Here is a 13306-nt window from a genome sequence, read left to right on the forward strand (position 1 = left end):
CCTGCTGGGGCCCCAGCTTCAGCTCCTCCTGCTCTATCTACTCAGGCAGAAAGGGTGGAGTGTGCTCAACCCAGCTGTATCTTAGGGACGGTCCTGGCTCAAATCAGAAACACGCCCCCTCCACACTAATCCCAAAAGGTATCAGGGTGGAGATAAGGGGTGGAGATAAGGAGGGTGAGGGAGAGCAGAAGGGGGAGCTGGTGACCTTCCACAGTGTGCAAGGACAGCAGACACCTTGGGCTGATACTCCTGCCCTTCTCCCGCTTCATCCTACCCCTTGGGGATGTGGGCCTTGCTGGTAGTGGGTCCCTCTCAGAGTGGCCCCATTCACAGTGCCGAATGCTATGGGTGGTGGTGGTGTTAGGGACTCAGAGTCCGGGGGCTCATTTTCCTCAAGTCTGGGGAATGAAGTAATGTAGGGCCCAGCTGCTCCCTCCTGGCAGTGGGGGCATGCCTGGACACACTCTCCCCTCTGGAAGTTCCAGAGATGGGATGAACGAGGCTACCTGTGCCCAGCGCCCGACCCGTATGAAAATTTCGTTTTTCTTGTCTTATCTTTCTTTTCCTCTTCTTTCTCTTTTTTCTTACAGGGCACTGAACGAAAGGACCCCGGCTTGGCGAGTCCGGGAGGGCCCGCGTCGCTAGGGGGCCTGGCGCTCCCGGGGCAGGTGGAGCCGGACCCCGTTGGAGCGCGGCGCGTAGGCGGCAGCAGGTGCGGGGGTGTCCAGGGCGAAGGGGCTGGGGCTTGGGCTGGAGCGGCCGGAGGACGAGGCTGAGGCTGCGGGGCTCAGCTGCACAGCCGTGGTGTCCTGAGCCGTGCGCTCGCTGCTCTCCATCTCCAGCGCCACCGGCCCGGTGCCGCTGCCCCTCTGGTCCGTGCCCTTGGCTGCCGCGGAGTGCAGGCGGGACGCGGGGACCCGGCGGCTACACGCGCAGCAGGCCGCGAAGAAGCCGAACGCCACCACCAGCAGCGCCGGCCCCAGGATCAGCGACACGTTGTGCCAGAGCAGGAAGGAGGCGAAGGTGCCCACCAGCGTCACATTCACGCCCGCCAGCAGCGCGCACAAACCACAGGCGCAGCATAGGGCCGGCGATGGCAGGCTGGGCAGCCAGCCCTGCGCGCGGACCGCAGGCGCTCGCGAACCGGGTCCCTGGCTCTTCCCTTTGGGCGGCATCACTCTGGGAACTCAGGGCACTCATCAGGGTCCCTCCTGCCGCCGGTCCGGACCAGACCCCACGTCAGCGGCCGAGCTCCCAGTGGTCCTGTGAGCGCAGAGCGAGAGGGAGGGGTCAGCAGGGTATCTCAGCTTCCAATCCCACTCTCAGTTCTGGGGCTACATTCAGTGCCTGGGAGTGCAGAGGTCATCTTGCCCAGCCCCCTGCCTCTGCCTCTGGGAAGCAACAACCCACCCCAACCCACCCCTATGGGAAGAGTCTGCCCATTGTTCCCCCACCCAGTCCCTGGGTCCCTCTGGCTACTCTTGCCATCCTCCCGCCCTCCCTCCTCCAGACGGACACAGTCCCTCCACCCGCTCTCTAGGAAGACTTCTTGGACTAATTAAATTGAGTGAATGGCTTCCAGGTGCTGAAATGATAATCATTATTAGTAGTCCTAATTAGAGGGCAGGTATCTAGACAACTCTCGCCCTCCCCGCAGTGACAGAGGGCCTTATAAATCATCTGGTACAGCACCTCCTTACCCAGATAAAGAGGTCTAACAATTTACGCACGATCCAGGACCAGAACCTAAGGACCTGCCTCCTGGCATGCATGTCCCCACCTTAGGCCCTGGTAGGCACAGCAGTGACATTAACTTCTCTGAACAATCAGATGAGGTCCTGGAGTGAGTGAGTAAGTGAGTGAGTGAGAGTGAGGAGCTCCTAATGTTTCAGATGGTCAGTGAGAAGGGACAGTCCCTACAGAGGCTGGGTGTGGCTGGAGCATACTAAGGCCCCAGGTTGTTTATAGACCGGGAATTCTCTTAGATTCCAGTCCTGTGTCCATTCCACCCCGCCTCCCCCAACACCCAGTATTCCTCTGATGAGCCTGGACTCACCAGCCCGGTCACTGGATACTAGAATTCTGGGAATGCACGTAGAAGCAAGGGGAAGGCCATCAGAGTCTAGGAACTCACAGGTATGAAGGTCCTCAAGGATGAGGTCATAACTATGGAGCTGTTAGAATTGTGAAAAAATATCACAAAGGGCCCTGAGTGAGAACCAGAGACGCATAATCAGATGGTGCCAGAGGTGGGAGTAGAGCATGCAGGGTAAATAACAGAGTGTGACCTGGACGAATGGCCTAGCTGTCCACACTTCAGTGTTCACGTCTGCCATGTGGGGCTAATAAGAGAACCTACCATAGGGTGTAGCAATAATTAAATGCTTCAAGCTAAATCACGTGCTTAGCACAGGGCCTGGGACACAGTGAGCATTCCGAAAGTGTTAGCCGTGTTGTCACTGCAGTAGTGGATAGGGAAGGGGGCTATAATGCCTCAGACCTGTGGGGGGTCCATCTTGTCTAGTTTGCAAACAGAACAGTTGGTCTGTCCCTTGGGCGGAAGTGCCCTAGGACCAGGCCCTGAGTTGTCCTTGTGAGTGTCCAAGGCCTGCATGCAGTGAGGTCGCAGAGAATTCAGTGACTTGTGAGTGAAAATGAGGGCAGGTGCCAGAGAGGGGCAGCTCGGGTCCTCACTCTGGACACAGGTTTGAGTTAGCCTGGCTCAAGCAGGTAAGAGAGCCTGGGGTGGGGGTGGGGGGTGTGCATTCCACATCTGCCCACATCTGACAACTCCAGGGCTCCCCTTCCCTGGCTCCGTAGTGAGAGGTGGCAATTCTACGGGGATTCCAGCCAGAAGCACCTGGCTGTCACACTAAGCTGGCAGGAATTCAGAAATTCCCAAATCCTGGCAAAGAAAGCATGTGCTGACCCTTGAAGGCATTTACAGACCACAGATTCCTCCGGAAGCTCCACATTTGCATGAACCGTCCGCTCTCTGTAACCTGCAGCTGTTGGTTCTGACAGGCAGGAATAGTAGCGGTAAAGGGGCGCAGCAGTTTCCAGTCTGCAGAGCACTTCGTGTTCACGATATCACCCAATGGTACGACAGCTTGATATTTGTTAGCAGCCGCATTTCACAACTGTGGCAGAGGAGGCTCAGGGAGGAAGTGGAGCTGGGCTCCCAAAGCTGGACTCAACGACAAGACATTCTGAAACCAGAGTCAGAGAACATAATCTGGCTCGCACTGTATGCAATCTTGCTTCATCTTAAAGAGAAGGATTTGATCCCCTTGGAGTTGATGTGGCTGTAAACCCAGACACCTTCCTGTTGCCCTCAGGAAGGGCTGTGTGATTCCCAAATATCCGTCCCACCCCTGCCACCACCCACACCGCTCTTCCAGCTCCTCCCCACATCACGAATGTCCAACGTTATCCGACAAAAGCCAGCCTTCCTTCCTGCGGGGAAGGCTCAGCCTGAGGCTGCTGGGGGCAGCCTGTGATGGAGTTTGGCCCTTCGCCTCCCCTCACAACAGACTCCTGAGAGCTGACAAGGGACAGGGAGGCCCTAGGAGGCCGGAGGGTCCAAGGCTCTCTTTTCTTTTCCCTTGTGGGAAGACTCTTTGTCTTAGAGTTCCAGCAGTTTTACTATGATGTGCTGAGGTGGGCTTTTTCTCTGTAGTTATCCTTTTTAGGTCTCCTGGTGCTTCTGCAATCTGTGGCTTGATTCCCCCACCACTCCGGTTTTGGAATACTTTCAGCCATTATCTTTTCCCCATTCTCTCCTCCTGTCCTTCTGGGACCCTAATTGTACACATGTTCAACCATTTGACATAATCCTACATTCTATTACATTCTATTCTGTGTTTCCTAGCCTTTTTATCCTCTCTCTGTTTCTGTCTGGTTATTTTTCTACTAATCTATCACATGGTTCACTAGTCCTCTCTTGTGTCTTCTCTGCTGTAAAATTCATCGATTCAGTTCTTAATTTCAGTTGTTAACTTTTCAGTTCTAGAATTGCCACTTGATTATTCTTCAATGATTCCAGTTTTTTGTTGACTCTCTCTTCTTATTTATTTTTCTTGAATGTAGTAAACCCTTTAAAGTCCATGTCTGCAAGCTCTTATTTCTATTGCTTATTTTATTGCTCTTGGTTTGGGTTATTTAGTCTTATCTCTTGGAATGCCAGATAATTTTTATTAAACGTCCAACATTGTAGGATAGCATGAGGCTCTGGATGATGTCATCTTCCTCAGGAGAAGATTTACGTTTGCTGCTGACAGGCAGCTGAAGGGACAGGCCACCCTAGGCCAGCCTGGGAGCTGTGCTTCCGTCTTTTTGAGTCTGGTTTATGAATGGTTAACGAGTATTCTCAGGAGATACCCCTTCCGGCTCCCCAAGTAAAAGCTGAGTTTTTTTTGTTTTGTTTTGTTTTTAACAAGGCCTCTGTTCTTTTTAAGCCCTAAGTTCTGATTTTAACTTCCCAACTCCGTGCCATGGCTACTGCCCCCTACAAACTGCATAATGCCTTAAGGGAAAAAAACCGAAACCACATATTCTTTCTTTTCTCTCCAAGATTTTGGCCCCTCAAGTTCATACTGACTTGGTAGCTCTTCCATGTCCTAAAACAGAGTTCTTATATGTTTAACCCTACATTTTTAGTTATCCTCAGTGAACGAGTTGGTCCGATTCAAGCTAGCCTGTTTTAGCCAGAAGCAAGTCTAAGTGAAAACCTGAAATGAGCACTTTCAGATTGCTAATTTAATGGTCATGTGCTGAGCACTTTCCATAACATGAGATCAAGTACTACCGTTATATCCCCATTTAGTAGATGAGGATATTGAGGCACAGAAAGATTAAACTCATCCAAGACCACTGAGTACCAGGGGTGGGGCCAGGACTTGAAACCTGGCGTCCTGATCCCGAAGCCTGGGCTCTCACCTTAGCACAGTGCTAGGTTTGCTAAATGCTTGTTGACTGAGCTCCAGCAACAGCTAGAATCTCCAAGAATCTCCTAGAAGCTCAGAGCACGGGCTCTCCTCAGGGCCCTGCAGAAAAGCTTCTCTAATCAGCGCTTACACTGCTCCACTGTCAGCAGCACAGGAGGAGGCAGGGTGTTTTGTGTGTCTTTCCAGAAGGTAAACTCCTTGGCTTGCTTAGCACACTAGGTTCAGCAAAAGGAATGCCTGCCCAGGGGCTGAGCTTGCAAGTACTAATTGCCAATAAATGATTCTTATCTGGTCCTGGTTGGCAGAGCTGCCCCTGGAAGACAAAAACTACTTCCAGAGTTTCCACCCTGGGCAGAAAAAGGGCTAAGGGCCCTTTCTGCCCCACCCTGGTTAATTGGGATCTGGGGTGCACAGGGGTGAGGTATTAAGGTTGTTTAGCTGTTGCAATTCGATTTGTGCTGCCAGCGCGCCTACGGGTCTCTCCAGCTGGCGCGGTTGCAGTGCTGGGTGCTCTCACAGTGGGCGCTCTGGCGAGCTCTGTTGTGTCCGTGGTGCTGTTCACTGAATCCTTCTGATTCTCCCCACTTCTAAACACATGTTAAGATTGCATTCCTGAATACTTTGTGATTAGGTGGGGCCATGGGACTAGTTCTAGCCAATGAATTGTGACCTGTGTGACTTCTAGACTAGAGTATTTGATTTTGGAAGCAGGACCCTCCGCTCCGGTGCTATTGCTATCCCAGACCCTTCAAGCCCTTTGTATGTTGTCCCAAACCCAGCCCTCCCTGGCACTGCCTGGGCAGCAGGGGAGGTCATTGCTCTGAATCTCGAGTTGTTAGGGTTGGAACTGACCATCTCCTGAGTGGGCACTCCAAGCTGCTCAGGCTGTAGAGATCACCTAGTTGGATCCCTTCACCTACAGATGGGGGAAACTGAGGCTTGGAGTGGGAAAAGCCATGGGAGGAGTCTGTGGCCAAGCCAGACCAGACCCGGCCAGGCCTCTGACCACTGCTGCTGAGCTGCCCCTGACCCTGATCAAGCAGTCACCCTCCCTGCTGCCCTGCCTCTGGTGAGGGAGGCCTTGTGGCCTCTGTTTGGGAGTCCATGCCTGAAGCAGTCTGGGGCAGAGGCAGATACTCAAGACTGGGCCTCAGATGCCCAGGGCTCTTGATTTGGGTCTGTGGGTAACTTAGGAGGACTGGGGCCCCTTCCTGGGCCTCAGCTGTCCAAATATAAAGGGAAAGGTTTAACCAAGTGATTGTCTCCAAGCTTGCCATCCTGCTGCCCCACCGTCAACCACCTGTGGCTTGTGAAGGTAGAAATGGGGACCTGTTCAGAAATTACCACCAATATATCAAAAGTGTTCATAAAAATGGTACATTTATCTGTAATGCAGCTGGTCTTTGCTTTGGCTAGAATTAAGCCCTTCCCCTGAGGAGTTATCTGCTGCCCAGGGGTTAAGCACTTCCCTTGTGTTAACACAGTTAATCTTCACTACAACCTGTGGGCTGCCGCAGTCCTGAACTCAGGTCACAGTGATGAAACTGAGGCTCAGACAAGGGAAGTAACTTTCCCCAGTGTCCACGGCTGTAATAGTAAAGCTGGGATTCAGACCTGGTTCCGGCAGATCGAAGAGCCCGTGTTCTTTCTGCTACACCAGAATTTCTGCTTACTCTAAGGTATAGCGATGTTTGATTATGAAAAATATATAGTAATTGATTATTATTCAGCAAATCATCAACAAGTTTGGGACCCAAGAAGGGTGGTCCTCAGTAGTTGGAGACAAGAGTTCCAGAGGAGGGGTCTCTGTCTGAAGCCCCTTGAGGTTAGCCGACCCCCCTCACCTTGACCCAGCACACGGATCTGGGATGTCTGTGTTGTACAAGGCAGTTGCCTGACCAGGGGAGTCCCTGTCCTCTAAGTATGATCGAGGACATACTGATTTGATGAATGTTTGCTCAGTCTGAACTCTTGCTCCTCACTGTGAACCCCTCTGTCCCCCTTAGTCTTAGCCCATTTGTTCCCCTTAGTCTTAGCCCATTTGTTCCCCCTCAGTCCCTGAAAGTCTGGGTCAACCTCCTCCCCTGTTTCCCTGCCCCCCCCACAGCCCCAGCACTCTCTCTGTCCCCAATACCCTCCCTTCCCGCCTACACCCCATCCTCAGGGAACCTCCCACATCACCATGTGTCATTGCTGGCTTATTCACCACCCTAGAGATCTCTCAGCTACTGCCAGCTGAACTCTGCCTCCCTAGAGCTCAAAGAACAGCCATGCCCCTACCACAGCCAATTCCATAGGCCCCTCCCCACCCCAAGTGGCAGGCACAGGCACGGGCATATGTACACACACACACACACACACACACACACACTAACTCACTCATGCTGGAAACCAGGCTTGAAGATGAAGTCTGAAGGTGTGGCTTTCCGGCTCCTGCCTCTGACTCCTGGGCCCCATCATGCTCTTCCTTGAGTGCATGTGCGTGCATAAACACACACATACACACATCACACATGGGCACTCAGTGACAGACATGCCAGAAACACAAACACAAATGCATTACACACTGAGAATTACAGGTAAACAGACGCTCTCTCAGTTGCCTGCCTATCTGGTGGCAATGAGGCGTTGCCCAGCAGAGGTACCTCTGGAGACTTCTCTTTGCCAGGAAGTGTGGGGGCGGAGGGGAGCTACTTTGGTAGTAAGGAGAACAGGAGCCCTGGGAGAGGTGATAAGGGGCCAGTGACCATTCCAGCTGCTCTGATGGTGCCCTCCCATTTCCAGTGGGTTCCATGCCTGCAACAGGCATGCGCTCGCAGTTCCTCTTACTGCAGCTTAGTTTTGCTGAATTTGGTCTAGATGGTCTCTGCTGGCCCTGGCTTCTGGTCCTGGTCCAGCTGAGAGGCCCCAGTGACACAGGACTCTCTCTGCAGCAACCAAGCTCTGTGTTCCTTAAACCAGTCCTGTACCCAGTGAGGTGAGGTGAGCCTGCCTGTCCTGGGGCTCCTGCTCTCTCCTGCCCTCCCTGGTGCACTCAGACTTGCCCACCAGACTCCTGGGGCCCCAGCAAGGGCTGTGTCCGTGGCCAGACTTGGATCCCAATCTCAATATGGGCCTCAGCTTCCACTCCCTGAAACTCAGCTGCTTGGGCCCAGCTGGAGGGGTGGAGGGAGGGGACTGCAGGCTGGCTGGAGTGGAACTGCCTCCCTGCCTACCTCCTTCAAAGGCTTTGGGACCAGCTCTTCCTGTTCCAGCCCAAGTCCTGCCTGTCCCCACCCCGCCGAGGGAATTCAGTATTCTTGGCACAACTGCCCTACCCTGTGCCCGCTAGTTCCTTGGCTCCTCCCCTCCAATGCCCAATCCTCCATTCCACTTAGCTACCCTCCCCCCTCATCACACGGGGACCTCATCACCTTTGTCATCACCCTGAACCATTCCGTCTCTGAGAAGCCCAGGCATCCTACTCTCAACCATAACCCTGTTGCTACCACTATGGAAACACGTGTACAGCAGTGACTACTGTCAAACACTGTTCTAAGCCCTTTATATTATTAACTCATTTGAATCTTGTGACAATAATATAGGTCAATGCTATTGCCATCTCTGTTTTCAGGTGGGGACACAGAGACTGAGAGAGGTTGACTGAAACAGGGATAACATGTGGCAGAGCTGGGACTCAAACCTAGGTGGTGTGTCTTCTTCACCATAGCTCCACAGTCCTCTTCCTGCAACAGTTCTCTGAGATGATGCAATCCTGAACTCTCTGCATTTTCTCCACGAGCCTCTTTTCTCCACTTCTTTCTGTAGCCACCAAGAACCCGCACGTCTTACTTCAGATACTGTCTTGCAGTTTACCTTGTCTTGTAGCTTAATGTGTTGCCCAGCAAAGCCTCAACTCTGCTCAGCCCAGCTTCCTGCCTCCTCCAAGTTTGTGCCCAAATTGCTAAGCCTCGTAGGTGAGAAGAAAATTGTGAGCTGAGCAGCACGGGCTCTGTGCATCCCCGTCTCTGGCAAGGCCTGGGCCTTCAGGCTCCCAGGACACCTCCGCCTTCCTGGTCAGTGCTCATGAACCCCTCTTAAAACAAAACCTGCCGTGACCAGTGTGGCTCAGATGGTTGGGCGTAGTCCTGTAAGATGAAAGGTCGCCTATTCAATTCCCAGTCAGGGCACATGCCTAGGCTGTGGGCTTGGTGCTTATTGATGTTTGGCGCCTATTGATGTTTCTCTCCCTCTTTTTTTTTCCCCCTCTTTTCCCCTCTCTCTAAAAATAAATAAAATCTTAAAAAAAAAAAACCCTCCTGCAATCCCATATCTGCCTCTCTCCCCTTCTTGAAAATGCTGTCTACACTCCCTGCTTTACCTCTTTCTCAAGAGTCAGTCCACCCCAATCTGGTTTCTGTCCCATCACTCGCTCTCTCCAAGGCCAACAGCTCCTTCCTTTTGCCGAACTCCATGAACGCTGTCCAGTCCTTAGCTAACTTGACCTCTCCATAGCTTTGGCCCCACTGAATGCTCTCTCCTGGAAACATTCTCTTCCTCTTGGAAACAGGCTCCTTAAACTTCACCTTCTCCCACAAAGCCCAGCCTCCCAGCCAGAAACAGGGGTTTCATCCTTGCTCCTCCTTCTCCCTTAGGCTTTCCTCTGAGCATTTCCTGTCCAGTCCCCGGTCAGCCTGCCACCACACCCTGCAGATTCTCCCCTCCAGGTGTCTCTAGGATCTAGGCCTTCCTCTCTGGTCCCCTTCTCTGCTTCCTTCCCCATTTCTCCCTATTGGTTAAAATCCCAGTCCTGGCTCCCTCCAGGTAGACCTTGTGATTGTGTCTGAGTAGAGCTGAACTCAGCAGGTGTGGTCTGTCTGGTGGGCGTAGGACTCCTGGGTCTGAACCATGTGTTGATTTGACCTTCACCTGGCTAGCTCCAGCTCAACCCTCAGAGTGCAGCTGGGACGTCACTCCCTTCAGGAAGCCTTCTTTAACTCCCCAAATCAGCAGGCAACTAGTGACCCTGGGTCTAGGTCTGAACCCCGGTGGTCTTCCTTGAGGACCAGAGTTCTATTCACTTTGCAGCCGCATCTCCAGTGCAGTGCCCAAGTCCCCACCCCCCTCCCCCGGAGGCCCAGGGAACGCTGCTTAAACAAATGGTGGAGGGAGGAATTGGTCAGAGGGGCCTCTGATGTGGTTCCTGTCTTTCTGGCTTCACCTGTGTCATGGTTTTGAAGTTGCTGTGTGCTGCCTTCTCGCTGATTCCCTCCTCACTTTGGGCCTGGGAGGGTGTAGTGGGCAGCTGGGTGAGGACTGAATGTGGATTCTAGGGAAGATTCTTACTGAGTTAAAAAGGGGAGAGATGAAGGTAGAGCAGAGGGAGCCCAAGGCAGTTACTCTTGCTGTGTGTCTCCCTTCCTGTTTCCCTCTGTTTTTTGTTTTTTTCCTTTTCATCTCTTTTCGAAGAACTCTGTCTCAAGGCTACAGGTTTCTGACCTCTTGTCGAGTTCCCCCTGGGAGTTAGGGCTGGATGGAATATCTCCTCGTTCCTTAGAGTATCCCCTCCTCACTGCCTTCTCCCTTCTCTCTCTCATCCCCTCCAGCCTCCTCCAACTCGTGGCTTCCACTTGCGTGAGCCGGTGGGTGGTCCGCTGAGCACCCAGGGCTAGCAGGATGGAGGGATCCCAAGAGATCCGGGAGGCGGAGGGATGCGGGGAGGGGGAGGGGGGCAGACTTGGGATGGAATGGGTTAGCAGGCTGGTCTCCCTCACTCACCCGCCTGGCTGCTCGGAGATCCGGGGCTCGGCGGGTTGGCAGGGGCGCTGGGGACCCCTCGAGCAGTCTCTGGTGGCCACGGGCTGGCAGGACCGAGCGGGAGCGGTGGGCGGCGGCGGGTCGCGGGGATTCCAGCGTGTCCTTCGGCTCCCCTCTGACCCCAGGAGGAGCAGCGGTCTGATCTCTCGGAGCCCTGCCTACCCCTCTGCCGCCCTTGACCCCTCCCTCCTCGGTTTCACGGGTTTCAAGTCCCCTGCGGAGAGCCCCAGCCCGCCCACCCGCTCCGGTCAGGACTTTCCTAGCCCGCCAACTCTCCAGTGAGGAGTGCAGGTCGCACTGGCTCTGTCTTCAGCCCCAAACGGATTCCCCACCTTCACTGGAGGCGTCGGGGACGGATCCGTAGGAACAGTGAGATTTTTCCAGGGATGGTGCTTGTTCTCAATCACCCTTCCCCAATCACCCTCCACCAATCGTGCCCCTAGAAAGGGGCGTGGCCACGCGCCCCTTAAGGAGTTCTGTCTCCTAGTAGGATTGGGAAGGGCCCCTTGGGGTTGAAGGATGGGGAGGGAGTGCCCAGGTCAAGGCCCACCAGCCGGCACTGTGGTAGAGAGGACTGGGTGGGCACCAGAGGTGCTGACTTTCTAGACCCGGGAGTTCAGCTGGAAGAGCCCCTCAACCTCTTCTTCATTCACTCACCCATCCCGAACATGCCAGGCGCCCTCCATTCGGAGAGAGGCCCGGTGAGGGTGGTGCTGTCCTTAGCCACCGTCGGCAGATAAGGAGACTGAGGCACAGTGCCCCTGTGGGCAGAACCAGGATGTGAGTCTTTCCCCTGACTCCATCCCCAGCCTGGTCAGCGCCCCCAGGGTGGCCAGCAGGGGTGTCACATGTAGAGGGCTGCCTGGACCAAGCACTCCCCGGCTTTGGTTGTGTTCTCTTCACCCAGCCAGGGGCCTGCAGGGCACTGCCACAGTTGAGGTCAGAACAGGCTATTGGCCTTGGCTGGTGTGGCTCACTGGATTGACCTCCAGCCTGAGAACCTGGGCTCATGGGTTCATTCCCAGTCAGCAGGGCACATGCCTGGATTGTGGGCCGGGTCCCCAGTAGGGGGCACTCGAGAGGCAACCACGCATTGATATTTCTCTCTTTCTCCCTCCCTTACCCTCTCTAAAAATAAATAAATAAAATCTTTTCTTAAAAAAAAAAGAAAATAAAAAGAACAGGCTATTGGATTGAACTGATTTTGTTTATTGTACAGACCTCTGGCAGGGCAGGGTCCAAAGACCTGCCCCTGTCCACATCCCCTCCCGTGTGTAAATATTGGAGGGTGCAGGAGCTGCTCAGAGCTGAGTACCCACCACACCACACCACCTCTGCCTCCTTGGCCCAACCCCACCTTTTTTCCAAAGCATGGCAGGAAGAAGATGTGTGTCTCCTCATGGACTGCTCCTGTAACCAGGTTGAGGGGATGGGAGTACCCAGAGTGGAGATACATTTGGGAAGGGGATATCTGGACATTCACCTGCATGGCGGGGTGGGGGCCAGGGGGAAGGAGATCTCAAGGAGCCCTTGGCAGGAAGAAAGAGAGAGGAACCAGAGGCAGGCCTCAAAAACTCCCACCCAGTTTCACAGGTCCTTTGAACCCCACCCAGTTCCTCTCCAATGGACATAGCTCTTGCTTTTCCATGTGCTCATCCCATAATTCCACTTTGATTCCCAGCACTGCTCTGCGCCTTGCCCTGCCAGTCTTCGTGGATACCTGCCACGAAGGTCTACCTTCGTAGACCTGCCATGGGGAGGTCAAGGCTGGGACAGGTGGGTGGTGGGCCAGGGTGGGAGACCATCTTCCCCAAAGCTCAGGCTCCACTTGCCCCCTTTCACCCCCTGCACCCTTGGACACCTTTTGGAGGCTGATGCAGGTGAGGATTGAAGATAGACAGGAGGAGGGGTTATTTATTGACCAAGGAAGGGCCACCAGCCCTGAGTTACTGTTGTTGATAATGAGGTTGAGGGAAAGGAAGAAGGAAAGGAGAAGGGGCAGGAGCAGGAAGGAAAGAGGAGAAGGGGAGGAAAGTGCAAGGAGGGGAGTTGACTCCCCTCAGGCTGGAAGAACCCAATGCTCCACAGCCAGCCAGAATAAGTGAAATTGAGCCCCTCTATGGAGGTCTGTCCCTTCACAGTCAGGGAGTTGTGCAGACAATCACAGAAAGTAGGGCCTTGGGTGGGGAGAGAGAGGAGACCTGGGTGCAAGGCATGGCTCCACAGTCTCTCACCATGGGACCCGATGAGTCCTTTTCCAGCAGGGTCTCAGCTTTCCCATCTGTACAGTGAGAGGGTCTCTCCCACTTTTGGTCGGGTTTTTCAACATCCACTGGGTATATCTTCTGTATGCTCAGCCCTCTGCCCGCTACTCTCCAGTGGGGGAAATAGACAAGGGCCACTCATAGTGATGTGGGCTATGATGCAGAGTCCTGGGGTGGTGGGAGCACAGTGAAATCAGGGGACGCTTCCAAGAGAAGGTGCCACCTGCCCTGATCCTTCGAGAATGTGACTCTTCCTAGCTTGGTCCTCTGCTCACCAAACTAGGACAGAGGCCACAGGAG

General features: G+C 53.9%; 1 protein-coding gene across 1 annotated transcript; it reads right to left on the bottom strand.

The window, feature by feature from the left end:
- Positions 1 to 620: 620 nt before the first annotated feature.
- On the bottom strand, positions 621 to 1175 carry TMEM275 (transmembrane protein 275). The gene has a single exon (XM_045204195.2). The coding sequence runs from the start codon at positions 1173 to 1175 to the stop codon at positions 642 to 644; it is 534 nt and encodes a 177-aa protein (XP_045060130.2). The 3' UTR covers positions 621 to 641.
- Positions 1176 to 13306: the final 12131 nt, after the last annotated feature.

This window comes from Desmodus rotundus, chromosome 3, assembly GCF_022682495.2.
Source record: "Desmodus rotundus isolate HL8 chromosome 3, HLdesRot8A.1, whole genome shotgun sequence".
In the NCBI taxonomy this organism is placed as follows: Eukaryota; Metazoa; Chordata; class Mammalia; order Chiroptera; family Phyllostomidae; genus Desmodus; species Desmodus rotundus.

What these genes read in the sequence shown, in the direction of transcription:
- TMEM275 (XM_045204195.2), bottom strand. Translation starts at nt 1,175, where the DNA reads ATGCCGCCCAAAGGGAAGAGCCAGGGACCCGGTTCGCGAGCGCCTGCG.